This window comes from Lagenorhynchus albirostris, chromosome 14 (genome assembly GCF_949774975.1).
Source record: "Lagenorhynchus albirostris chromosome 14, mLagAlb1.1, whole genome shotgun sequence".
NCBI classification, from domain to species: Eukaryota; Metazoa; Chordata; class Mammalia; order Artiodactyla; family Delphinidae; genus Lagenorhynchus; species Lagenorhynchus albirostris.
The window spans coordinates 79,870,253-79,884,144 of NC_083108.1; the positions used below are offsets into that span (position 1 = coordinate 79,870,253).

At 45.0% G+C, this 13,892-nt stretch overlaps 1 protein-coding gene across 1 annotated transcript in view; it reads left to right on the forward strand.

Annotated features, from left to right (window-relative positions):
- The first annotated feature begins 8,462 nt into the window (after positions 1-8,462).
- PPTC7 (protein phosphatase targeting COQ7) overlaps positions 8,463-13,892 on the forward strand; it is a 38,815-nt gene continuing 33,385 nt past the window's right edge. The window contains exon 1 of the mRNA XM_060170791.1: positions 8,463-8,970. Coding sequence (XP_060026774.1) covers positions 8,748-8,970 — 223 coding nt within the window. The 5' untranslated portion in view covers positions 8,463-8,747. The remainder of the gene's footprint in view (positions 8,971-13,892) is intronic.

Here is a 13,892-nt window from a genome sequence, read left to right on the forward strand (position 1 = left end):
CCACGGCATGTGGGATCTTCCCGGACCGGGGCACGAACCCGCGTCCCCTGCATCAGCAGGCAGACTCTCAACCACTGCGCCACCAGGGAAGCCCCAGAATCATATTTTTTAAAACAACCTAGTTCTTCCTTGATTGCCTGAACAAACCTGTTTCCCAGAGACAAAGTCTTTTAGGCATAAGCTTCATTAACTGCCTTCTTAGCTTTTGGATTTTCATTAGCTTTCTCTACCTCAACCCCAGAAGAAGCATATCTCCTATATAAGGGTCCTGTTCTATTCATTTGTTTTCACTAACAAAATATGCCCCCATTCTGCAGGTAAACTCAGGGTCTTGGCTCCCCAGATCCAAAGTCATGATCAAGGCTTATGCAATTAACAAATCAGAGCAAACCTCGATCCCAGTAGTGGGGTGAACCTTACCAGCATGTGACAAGCCAAATGGAATCAAGAGATCAGCCCCTTCACAGGTTCTGCTCATGACCCTGAATGAAGCTCAGAACGACCTACAGAAGGACAGATTTGCAGCATCCACCTACTATTCCCTGTGTTCATGCTGTAAAAAGGCTACAATCTCACAGACAAGATCTCTGTTGACTCCAGAATTTAGTTGTCTTTGCTGTTTAAAATCCATCCTGAAGCTTTGCTGAAATACCTAATACAAGAAGCAAAAATCTTCTACCCATCAGAGCCTAAATGTTTGTAAGCTAAAGCTTTGCCCTCTTTAAGGTAAGCCTTCCCTGGGACAGAAAGGCTTTTTTCCCAATAATGTAATCCCTGTCCCAGCTGCCTGCTGAGGTCAAAGCTGTACTCTTATGGGTTAGGTCAAGGCCTGCCCCAGAGGCCCTCGTACTCAGGCCCTTGCCAGTTAAAATCTTACCGAACAACTGTAGCTGTCACAAACTTCTCAGGTCAAGAATCCACTTAACCCACAATTACCTTTCAGCCTAGAGCCCTGACTACACCAGAAACCTGATCCCATGTGTTATTTTAGCCCCCAAATGTCAGCCTTCGTGCCCATCTCTGAGGTTTTCTGAAGAGAAAATTAACGTTTGAGGTTCATGGAGTGATAATTAATTACCCCTTCTTGACCCTTCCAAATTCTAAACCCACTGAGATGTAGATGCATGAATCAGGCAGCTGGGGCTCCAAGTATCAGCTTTATTGATGAGCCTGATTGGAGAATATGGCTTTGTTGTGCACACAATCTACATCTGGATTACACTGAGTTACCTGGTCACAGACTGCAGGCCTCCTCCAGAGGGACAGGCTCCCCATGGCAGAGGAGGAAACAAGTATCCAAAGGACAGACCACAGCAAGAAAGAATAAAGAGAAAGGACTGGGCAACATGCTCATTGAAACCCAGTTCCCCTAAACCTGAGTTCCCCTGCCACCTTTATTATTAACCTCTCTATCCTACACTTTATACCCTTTCTTGTCCCACCCCTGTTCCGCTCAGGATTGAGCAGTATCAAAGAAAAGGTGGGACTGAAACTGAGCAGGACCCTGCAGGGCCTTCCCAGGTACAAGCCCCTCTGTGTACCCCACTTCCTATTTGGCCTTCCCCAAGTTTCAAAAAGCAGACTAAAGCAGTTAATGACTAGAACAGTAGAGTCACAGGATTCCTAGTTCCTCCCAAAGCGATATAGACAACAATCTGACACATATCTTTGAACTGTTCTGCAGAAATTAAGACCCTCCCCCCAAGGTGGAGGATGGTGACAACATGCTGACCACAAACACGAAGACCCCAGACTGGTTGGAACCAGAAGGCTGATGAAGATTCCCGAAACATCACCCTGTTACCTCACAACCAACCAATCAGAAAAATGTTCACGAGCTGATCATGCACCCTGCAACCCTCACTCCCAATGTTGCCTTTAAAAACCCTTGCCTGGGGGCTTCCCTGGTTGTGCAGTGGTTAAGAATCCACCTGCCAATGCAGGGGACATGTGTTCCAGCCCTGATCCAGGAAGATCCCACGTGCTACAGAGCAGCTAAGCCTGTGCGCCACAACTACTGAGCCTGCACTCTAGAGCCTGCAAACCACAACTACTGAGCCTGCGTGCTATTACTTAAGCCCGCGTGCCTACAGCCCATGCTCCTCAACAAGAGAAGCCACTGCAATGAGAAGCCTGTGCACCGCAATAAAGAGTAGCCCCCGCTTGCCACAAATAGAGAAAGCCTGCATGCAGCAACAAAGACCCGACGCAACCAAAAAAAAAAAAAAAATTCTTTGGTTCATCAAAGGACACAATGTTAAGAGGTGAAAAAAATAAGCCACAAATAGAGAGAAAAAACAGAAAACCCTTGCCTGAAAGCCATTGGGGAGTTTTGGTCTTTTGAGCACTAGCTGCCTGTTCTCCTTGCTTGGTGCCCTGCAAATAAATGCTGTACTTTTCTTTACCACAACCTGGCTTCAGTAGATTGGCTTTGCTGAGCATCAGGCAAGTGGACCCGAGTTCAGTTCAGTAACGTCAGCATCTTTTTCTGAATCCACCAATCAGACCCTATCCTCATCTCATGGAGGTAGTAAAGAAAGAGAGCAGAAGTTTTGCTTCAGCAGTTTTTCTACTGAGAAGTGGCAGTTCCCTCTCCTCTATGTAAACTGGCGGAGGATAAGTTTCCTTCTAAAAGCTGCCTTTGGTTTGGTGACTTATTCTTTTTTTTTTAAATTAATTTATTTGTTATTTATTTTTGGTTGCATTGGGTCTTTGTTGCTGTGCATGAGCTTTCTCTAGTTGTGGCAAGCGGCGGCTGCTCTTCGTTGTGGTGCACAGTCTTCTCATTGTGGTGGCTTCTCTTGTTGCAGAGCACGGGCTCTAGGTACGTGGACTTCAGTAGTTGTAGCACGTGGGCTCAGTAGCTGTGGCTCATGGGCTCTAGAGCGCAGGCTCAGTAGTGTGGCACACAGGCTTAGTTGCTCCACGGTACCTGGGATCTTCCTGGACCAGGGCTCGAACCCGTGTCCCCTGCACTGGCAGGCGGGTTCTTAACCACTGTGCCACCAGGGAAGCCCCTGGTGACTTATTCTTGATTCAGTAATTATAGTCATGCTATGAGGATCATATGATGTGTTTGTCAGGATTCACTTCCTTGCAAGCCAAACTCAAAGTGGCTTAAGCAAATCAGGGAATTAATATGAGTAGAAGGATTGATCTTTCTTCAGGCAAAGCTGGATTCAGGGGTTTAATCGTTATCACGAAGCCTGTTTCCTACCATCTCTAGACTCTGCTTCTCTCTGAATTCCCTGCATTCTCAGGCTAGCTCTTCCCAAGCAGTGGCAAAAATGGCCATCAGCAGCTCCAAGCTTTCACTCTACCAGCTTAGAAACCCTGTGAGAATTTCTCCTTAATGCTTTCAGCAAAATCCCATGGTGGAGTTTCACTCACCTAGCTTGAGTCATGTGCCCTCCTACTGGACCAATCGTGACCAAGAGAATGCAGTGCACTGATTGGTCAGACCTGGGTCATGTGTCTCTCTGCCATCTATTTCCACACAAACCACATGAACCAATATGGATTATTCCTCCAAGGAATCAAAATACTATTTTCAGAGAATGGGGGGAATGGATACTAGGTGGGAGAAACATGACCATCACACACAATGCAAAGAAAGGTAAGTTCAATGGAGAGAACAGCTTGTGGCTAGTGCCTTCAAAGGGGCTTTGCAGGGCAGGCACCAAGAGTCTCCTGGATACCTCTCCAGTTGGCCCAGCTCCACCCATTAAATTCCTATGGGAAGAACATGTTATTTGCCCCCCTTTCCTCAGCTGTAAAACAAGTTGCTTGTTCTATGTGACCTCTAAGGTTCTCTTAATCAACAACATTCACTTCTTACGTATTTATTCAGTACCTATTGTATGCTAGTCAGTGTTCTGGACCCTTGAGATAAAGTAGTGAATAAAATACACAAAATCCCCTGCTCCTATGGAACGTACATTTTAGTCAGGAAGGAAACAAACAATAAACAAAATAAGTCCTGTGTGAAATGCAGACGGGACTGTTGGGTGTTTTCATGTGTAAATAGGTGGTCAGTGCAGACCATGCAGGTAAGGCACATAGGAATTGCTCAATCCATGGTATCTATTGCTCTCACTTTCATTACTATTCTTGTTTTATTATTTTATTATAATATTATTTATTATTTTATTATTATTACTAGCATATTAAAAGCATTTGGTGACTCCTTGGTGTCTCCAGCATTAAGTACCTTCAGCTTAACATATAAGGCCCTCTGCAGTAGGTCCTATTTTTTTTAATTGAGGTATTCACATATCATAACATTCACTCTTTTAAAGTGTACAGTTCATTGTTTTTTAGTGTATATATAAGATTATGCAACCGTTACTACTAATTCCAGAACATTTTCATTACCCCAAAGAGGAACCCCAAACCCATTAGCAATCATTTCCCATTCTCCCTCCTCCCAGCCTCTGGCAATTATTAATCTGCTTTCTGTTTCTATGGGTTTGCCTATTCTGGACATTTCATATAAATAGCATCATACAATGTGTGGTCTAGATCCTGCATGCCACAACTAAGAGTTCACATGCTGCAACTAAAAGATCCCGTGTGCCACAACTAAGACGCGACACAGCCAAATAAATAAGTAAATAAATATTAAAAATAAAAAAGTATAATGTTTTCAAGGTTCCTCTATGTTGAGGCATGTATCAGCACTTCATTCCTTTTTATGGCTAAATAGTTCCTAAACTATTTTCCTAGCTCCATTTCTCATTATTCCTCATTCAAACCCTAAGGTTGAGCTGCACTAGACTACTTGTTGTTCTCCAATCATTCTGCATTCGCTGAGTTTCCATTTCTTTCACTTGGATTGGTTATACCCCCTCCTCAGACCTCTGTCCATGTAGGCCTCTCACAAATGTCACCCTCTGTGAGGTGCCCTGAGTGTTCTCCCACCCCAATGGGTCCTCTTTCTCCTCCTCACACTCCTTTATTTCAACCAGTGGTGTTTATTTTCTCTCTAAATTTACTTAATTTTAACCCTCTGTGTCAATACTGTCAACGTTTTTTATCCTTAGCCCAGAGCCTCAGACTTAACAAGTGCTCCCCAAATATTTGTTCACTTGCAAGGCATCAGTATAATCCAGTGGTTCTAAATTGGGGGTGATTTTGCCTGCCCCCCACCCCCAGGGGCATTTGGCAATATCTGGAGACTCTGGAAACATTTTTGGTTGTCCCAACTAGGGGGTGAGGTGTTCTATTGGCATCTAGTAGGTACAAGTCAGGGATGCTGCCAAACCCCCTTCAATGTGTAGGACAGCCCCCTACAATAAAGAATTATCTGGCCCCAAATGTCAATAGTACCAAGGATGAGAAACTAATTAATTCTTATTTTGAATAGGTTAGCAGAAAGAAATCAGACAAGATCTGTGTACCAGTGTGGCAGAAAATCTCATTAGGGAATTCATGCCTTTTTTTTTTTCTTTTTTTAGGTGCTGGGGGTGAGTCCAGTGCAAAGCTCTTTCCTAATGCCATAGAGGTGCTCTGGGAACACAGATAGTATTTTCACCACTTGCTCGCTTCTGAGAGTGACAAGTGACCTCCCAGGAATCCTTGAAGTGCTAGGAATGTAACTCTGTTAAGGAAGAAAACTCTTAGGGCTTTTTAAGTCTAGCAAAATGTCACAAGTGAATTGTGCTCCTGGGGGAGGGCAGGGGAAGATGGTTTTCTTTTTCTTTTCAAAGTACCCTCTCCTGGCTTCCCCACATAGTGAAACTTTTTAGAACTGGCTCTGGAATAAATGATTCAAGGGAACATGAGGCCCTGTCTCCTCTCCTTTCCGAAAAGGTGCAAAGGATCTTTGAGAAAGGATTCTGTTCACATTGTGCTCTGAAGAGCAACTCATTTGCAGAAAACTCATTTGCAGGAAACTCAAGGCACTCGTATCATTTAACTGTGAAAACAGTCACCCCAACAGAGCAGAGGTTACCAGCGTCAGAGTCACATCTTATGTTGCTGCTCATCTCATCCAACCGGTTCTTGTGAGTGACATGGAAATCAGGTAATATATGCCCTGAAAATGAAAGGTAGGAGCAGTCTAATTGAGGCAAGGAACAGGGGTTGACGTGCTATTTTAAAAAGTTTGTCCTTGGGGTAGAATTACCTGACATCCTGGCTGGGATTTGGTAGTGGTGTGTGCTTAAAAGAACAACCTTTAGCACAGCTGGCACAGACATAAATGCCAAGCAGAGGATCCACAAAGCTCCACCCCCTCATTCTGGGCGCTCTCCAATTCTTGTGGGCCATAAAAAATAGCAAGGTGTAACTGCATTCCTAGGATCGCTATATCTTTTAACCAGTAAATGAACTTTTTTTTGTCTACACCTTTGACAAAATGCCACTCATTATGTGAAGTGGTTTGTTCAGTCCAATTTTGATGAAAACCCTTAAGGACAGAAACATATAGAGTACTTAGCACACTGTGAATCACAAAAGTGTTTAATGATGACAGTAATTGGGATAACGGAATGTGCTTTGAGTGGATGGTTTACAGGTCTTTAGATGAATTTAAAAAGGTATAAAAGAGATTCATTTATAGAATGAGATGGGAATCCCCAGAGGAACTACAGTTCTATCAAAAGTGAACTAGAAAAGGACCAGTGCTTCTCGGTGATATACATTTATGTTTCAATAAAACCAAAAAGTATTCCAAATTAGATCACTTGCCTCAAATCTCAGTTTTCTTTTATTCCTGAATCCATTCATTCAGTCATTCCTTTATTCAACAAATACTATTTTTATATTATTTATGCTTCCTATTCAATTATCCCTTCTTTTATTCAACATTTACACATTGCCCGTTAGTTGTAATAATACAATGGCAAATGATCCTTGCCTTTGGGGTGCTTAGGATATAGTGAAATATTCATTCATTCTTTCATTTATTTATTTATTTATTTATTTTTGCGGTACGCGGGCCTCTCACTGCTGTGCCCTCTCCCGTTGCGGAGCACAGGCTCCGGACGCGCAGGCTCAGCGGCCATGGCTCACGGGCCCAGCCGCTCCGCGGCATGTGGGATCTTCCCGGACCGGGGCACGAACCCGCGTCCCCTGCATCGGCAGGCGGACTCTCAACCACTGCGCCACCAGGGAAGCCCCATTCTTTCATTTATTTACTAAAGTATTTACTGTGTGCCCATATGTTCTGGGGATACAGTAAGAAAGAGGATAGGACCCTCATGTAATGGAATTACATTCTAGTGGGTGGAAGGAAGAGCAAAAGCAAAGGCCCTGAGGCAGCTGTGAGCATGACTAGAGCCCAGTTAGTGAAGGGGGCACAGGACCAAATGCGGTGGAGAGGTATGCAGGGGCTAGATTATGTACAGTCCCACCAGCATGGTATGTAATTTGAATGTACATTCATACACACATACAAACATATTACACACATTTGGTGAGCTAATCTTCACATTACATTACAAACTCCCCATTAAATTTAGTTATTTTTCAACCTAAATATTTTCAGAAGAAGGTTGCTTAGTCAAAATCTGGAGAAGGCTACTGTGATGTCTTTGTTAAGGGTGGGCTAAGAGCTTAAAAAAAAAGTAGGGGAGCTGCCTTTGTGTTTTTTTTTTTTTTTTTTTGCCTTTCTTGCTAAGAGTTGTCCTTCTGATGAGAAGAGGTGGCAGCTGTGGGAGTAGAGAGGCAGGGCCCTCATCTTTACAAGTCTTTGGCACTGCATGACCTCTCTGAGCACCCAAGTCAGAGGTGGGAAGAAGACCTGTTTAGCTAGGTGGACCTTCAAGAAAATTAAGATTTGAGACAAAGAAATTTGGGGCCTAGAATTTTTTATTCCCCACTTGGCAGAACCGTCTGAAAGTCTGAAACACTTCTGTATGACATGGCTGCAGTGGCCGTGCCTGAATCTCCATCACTAACCCTCCATCCTCACCCAACCGTCTAATAGGAACATACAGTATTTTCTCGAATTTTCCTAAACATTATGCAAAACGGCTCTTCTTTCCAAACAGATTGCCTCCCCTAAACCCTTCCAATATATAAGTTCTGGAGGTGTCACTAGATTAGTGTACTTCAGTTTCTTAATATATATACTACAGAATAATGATATGTGACCCGATACTTTCTTCCAGGTTTTTCTTTCAAGGAATAGTGGCGTTATTTAAAACAGTAGCTTTTAAAAGATATGGTTAAAGCAGGGGAGAAAACAGCCCACCTGTAATTCTCGGTATTTTAACTTAGGTCCCGCGTCTGGGGAATCCTCCTAGGTCCTTGAAGCTAGGCAGTGAAGTAAAAAAGCGACTACAACTCTTGGACTACAACTCCCAAGAGACATTGTGTCCACATCCTCTGCGCACGCTCGACCTCTGTGGCTGCGTAGGGCACCGAGCCGAGGAGGCGGGGCTTGGGCCTAAGCAGCGGCCGTGGGCGGGGCTAGAGGCGTGGCCACAAAGGGGGCGGTGCTGCCGGCGAGGCCCGGAACACGCTAGCGGAGTGGAAGATGGCGGCGGCAGCGGTGGCTGCAGCCGGGACCCCAGTCGGGCTGAGGCGGAGGAGCCGCCGGTTCTGACCTCGCTCTGGCTCCAGTGCGCGCGGCGGAGCGTGTGCGAGGCCCCGCGCGTCGGGAAGGGGCGGCGGCGACTGCGCGCCGCCTTGAGGAGCGTCCCGGCGGCGGCGCGGCTGCGGCTGAGGAGAGAGCCGGCTCCGGGCCTCCGCGTCCTTCTGCTCCCCGGGCCCCCCGCCTCCTCGGGGGGGCGGCGGCGGCGATGTTCTCGGTCCTCTCGTACGGGCGACTGGTGGCCCGCGCCGTGCTCGGCGGCCTCTCGCAGACCGACCCCAGGGCCGGCGGCAGCGGCGGCGGCGACTACGGGCTCGTGACGGCCGGCTGCGGCTTCGGCAAGGACTTCCGTAAGGGCCTCCTTAAGAAGGGCGCGTGCTACGGAGACGATGCGTGCTTCGTAGCCCGGCACCGCTCGGCAGACGTGCTCGGTGAGTGCCCGGCCAGGACCCCCCTTCCCAGCCCGGGATCCGCCTCCTGGGGACTCCCCTGCTCGGGGCTTTCCTCGCTCCTCCGGGCGGTAAGAGGAGCCCGAGAGCCAGTAGTAGCTCATTTGTACGGAGCGCTTACTATGTGCCAGGCGCCTTGCCAAGCGATCCAAGGTGCGTTTTCCGCTTGAACAACCCCCATTTTAGAGATGAGGAAATTGAGGCGCAAAGCGGGCGAGCCACACGCTCAAGGTCACACAGCCTGAGAATGTGACCAGTTTGCCCGAGTCCGGAACCGCACTGTTAGTCACTTGGTAGTGCCAGCCCCGGACGATCTCGTCCCCTCCCCCGGCGACACCTGCAGTCTCCGAACCTCGCTCTGGCTCCCGCCCTCTCTCCTCCCTCTGCATGCCCCGGGGATCCCTGCTTCTTCACGCTCCTGACGCCACAGTCCGGCCGCGGGCAGCGGGATCCCGAGCCGACTGGCTGTCGTGAGCCCCACACAGCCCAGCCGCATTCTTTCGTCGTCTCGATCGAGACCAGATCTACATCCTTTTGGAAGTCTCGCAGCGGAGGCCGCTGGCCTGGTGAAAAATCACTCGCAGTGCATTCTTCCAAACTGATCTTGCCCACTTGAGGTCACTTGGGGTGTAAGAGAGTCTTCTTGACCCAAAATAGAATGGTCAAACCCTCTTCTAGACTGCGGCCAAGAAAGCGTTGAGAATTGGTTAAAGCCTTTAAAGGCCACAGGTGCTTCCAATGGCCCATTCCAGTTACACCTTAGGGTTTGGGAGTCTAGAGTTAGAGCTTGCAGAAATGGCTAAATATAATTCACAAGCGATCAGAAACTTTACCATATTGTATGTCTTTGGAGGCAGTGCGTATGCCATAGAATCCTACGCCGTTAAGTCTCTTTTAATAAATAAAGCACTTCCTTTGTAATTGAAGGACATGTTGTCATTGAACTTAGGTTCAGATGTCGCTTTGGTTTCACTTCTCAGGTGAGATTATTTTGATTACTTTAAATTTCATATTCTGAGGCAAAGTTAGGCATTGGAACAAATGGACCTGTAACTTTATGACCATAATTATTTTTTAATTTGGTCTTAGAATAACTGCTTATTATCTTTGCTTCTACTCATGTACTCTTTGTGAACATAGAACTAGAAAAGTGGTTATCAGTTTAATTCATGAAAGTCTCCATTACCTGGGTTGAAAAAAATCAGTTGGTATTTAGGCAACACTTAAGACTCCTCAGAAGGGAACTTGCAAATTTTTTTTTTGATTTTTATTGGAGTATAGTTGATTGACAGTGTTGCGTTAGTGTCTGCTCTACAGCAAAGTGAATCAGTTATACATATACCCATTCTTTTTTAGATTCTTTTCCCATATAGGTCATTACAGAGTATTGAGTAAATTTCCCTGTGGGAACTTGCAAACTGAAGTCCTACAAATCCACTCTAAAGTCAGCTTGACCCTGACTCGGTATCTTTTTTAAAGGTCTGTCAGTGGCTGTCGCTTTTCATTACAGTTGAGGCACTTCACAATTAGAAGCTTGTGACCTGTGCTGCTTTTTCAAGTCGCACTTATAGTGCAGCAGGATAGGGGATATTGAGCCACTAAGGTTCTGCCTTATAAATCTGTTATGTGCTGGCTTATTTGAAAGATTTGTGATTTGATTTATGATTTGGATATTTTAATGTGTCAAATTTCTAGGCTGAAGCTTGATTTAAAATTTTTTGAAGGCTACCTTCTTAATGGAGTGGGGTATTCATAAGGAAAATTTTGGTCAAAACCATTCTGAAAAAAGTATAAACATACCATCCTGGCAGAAATCTGGCCTGGTTTGGTGCTCAGCTTTGCCACTCTGTGATCTGTGGTTTTGGATAAGAGCCTCTCAGCTCATTTTCCTCATCTAGACTAGAGGATGAAGGGAGTGGAATACCTGACCCTCAAGAACTTCCGACCATCATATCATATTTTCTTTTTGTTTTGAAAAGACAGCACCCTTTGTTATTTTGCATCTCAAATAATGGGCATTACTTCCTGTCTTATTTACATGGGCACCGTCAGGAGATTTGTTCTGTTTTACATCTGTCTCTAAACCACCAGTAGTTCTTAACTTTCCTTGGTTCACAGCCTCTTGGTTTACTGCCCAAGGGCTCTTTTGCCCCCAAAATGTGCAGAGAGACAAAAGTTTGCATAGGTCCTTGGGGACTTCACTGACCCCGTGAAGTCCATCCATGTGCCACCTAGAGGTCCATGAAGGGGTACTAGATTAAGAACTACAGCTCTGTACCCCTCTTGAAAGGAATGTTGCTGGGCATAACCAGACAGATGATTGCTTATGTGGTCTGTGGCCATATTTGACAAAGAGCCGTTTTAAGAGAGAGAGTTGCATGCAAATCAGGGAACACAGGTTCTCTAGCTAGGACTGTTTTGGAGGAGTTATTCCAGAAAGCCTTCTTGGGAGCCACCTGATACAACTTCTGAGTTGGCCTCATTTGATCTTTGGTTTCCACAATCCAGTCCGTATGATGGTGACTTCTGTTTTATTGACACCATCCCATCCCAGGCAGGTCTGATTATCTTTTGCCGTGAAAGAGGTGATGAGTCTCAGTGAGTTTTTTTTTTTTTTTTTTTTTTTGCGGTATGAGGGCCTCTCACTGTTGTGGCCTCTCCCGTTGCGGAGCACAGGCTCTGGACGCGCAGGCTCAGCGGCCATGGCTCACGGGTCCAGCCGCTCCGCGGCATGTGGGATCTTCCCGGACCGGGACACGAACCCGTGTCCCCTGCATCGGCAGGCGGACTCTCAACCACTGTGCCACCAGGGAAGCCCTCAGTGAGTTTTTAATACTGCTTTTTACTCTGGAAGTTGGAGTGGTAAACTGAATTTCATTAAAGGGCTATGTGGAGGGAGTTCCCTGGTGGCCTAGTGGTTAGGATTTGGTGCTGTCACTGCCGTGACCTGTGTTCCATCACTGGTCGGGGAACTGCGATCACACAAGCTGTGCGGAGGAGCCAAAAAAAAAAAAGGCTATGTCGAATAATAATGTTATGTTGAACCTCAGTGCTTTGAACCTTCTAGTTCTGTAGATAATTCATTTTCTTTGGGTTGACACTGTGTTTATTGCTAAGTTATCTGTGCAACTCACTGTGGTCATCTAGGACTCTTTGTTTGGAATGAAAGCTGTTTATTTCTTTTGTATTAGAAAGAGAAAGCTGATTTATTTCTTTAATTTAGAATTGGTCTGTTGTATTAGTCATGCAGTGACTAAAAGTACTTGGTGCTTTACAACATTTTTGTAGAGTCCCACTGGATTTCTTTTAGGAAAAACCAACTATGGTGGGTGTGGTGAGACATAAGAACTACTCCTATCCCCTGGAAAATTGGCAGAGGTGCTTTCTCTTTATTAGGTCCAACAGGAGTAAACCAGTACCAGCAGGAGCTATGCACACTTTTTCCTTCTTCCCTGTGACTAATACTGAGTTCTCTTATTACTCTATATGGCATGGTTGCCTAAGTACGTAAAAATATGAGAACTGCCTAGCGTGTAACTGCTGGGCCTCGCACAGCCCTACGCCAATTAACAATAGAATCAAAGACTGTTGAGAGTTGTAAGACTTAGGAACCTTGCAATCCAATTCTTTCATTTTACTGAAGACACAACAGAGGGTCAAATCACTCTGCTAAGGTTACTCCACTAGTTAAGGGCAGAATTAGGACTAGCACCAAGATTCCCCATTCCAGTCCTCTTTCCGTTACACCACCGGTTACGTTTTCTTGACAAGATAGGTGAATTCAAAACCCATCTGTCTTCTGGTACTGTTAAAGCGTTCTGGTAATGCTTTTCTTGCTCAAGGGTATGGGGATGTGTGTGTGTGCACAACTTCTTTATTCACTCTATGACTCACTACAGTGCAAAAAAACTCCTCTGCATACTAAACAACAGTTTATTGGAAAAAAGACAGCATGGTGTATGCCATGTAAGTTCTGACTTCTGAATACTGACTTGTAAAGTAATTCTTTTAAAACTGCACAGTGTTTATTTTATTTAAGCTTGATTAAATTGAAACCTTAAAAAGAAATGAAAAATTCTAGCCTTTAGATATAATTTTGATTGTGGCCAGGAATTTGAAGTGTATTTGTGAGTAATACAGTCTTAAAAGTAGTTGTCTTGGGAATTCCCTGGCGGTCTAGTGTTTAAGACTCCGTGCTTCCACTGCTAGGGGTACAGGTTCAATCCCTGGTCAGGGAACTAAGATCCTGCAAGCCACGAGGCATGGCCAAAAGAAAAGAAAAAAGTAGTTGTCTTAAGGTATGAGGATTACACAAACAATATAAAGATAAAAATTTTATTTAGGAAGTGAATTGATTAGGCAGAATTTGATGTTTTCCAACAGTCATGGTAATTTTAATGTATTTGGTAGAACCTCTATATCTGAAAGTGAGTTGTCCTTTTAACAAAGTACTAGTCACCTTGGGAGAGTGTGTGTGCGTGCTAATTTCAACCTTTCAAGAAGCCCTCTTTCGAATTTTCCTCATCTAGATTTCAAGCTGTGTCAGGAAACTAGTCTCATTATATAGTCATAATTTTCTGAAGGTCAAAATTCAGTCTGATCCACCTGTTGACAGCAGACATAACCCTGACTGAATTTTTTTCACCTGCCATAACATTTACCTTTTAAAGTGAAAAATTCAGTAGCACAACATTCACAAGGTTGTGCAGCCACCACCACTAACTAGTTCCAGAACGTATTCATCACCCCAAAAGAAAACTCCTACCTGTTAGCAGTCACTTCCCAACTCCCCTCCCTCAATCCCTGGCAACAGAAAGTAGATTCTGACTCTACAGATTGCCTATTCTGGACATTTCATATAAATGGAATCATATAATATGCTGTCTTTTGTGTCTGGCTTTTTT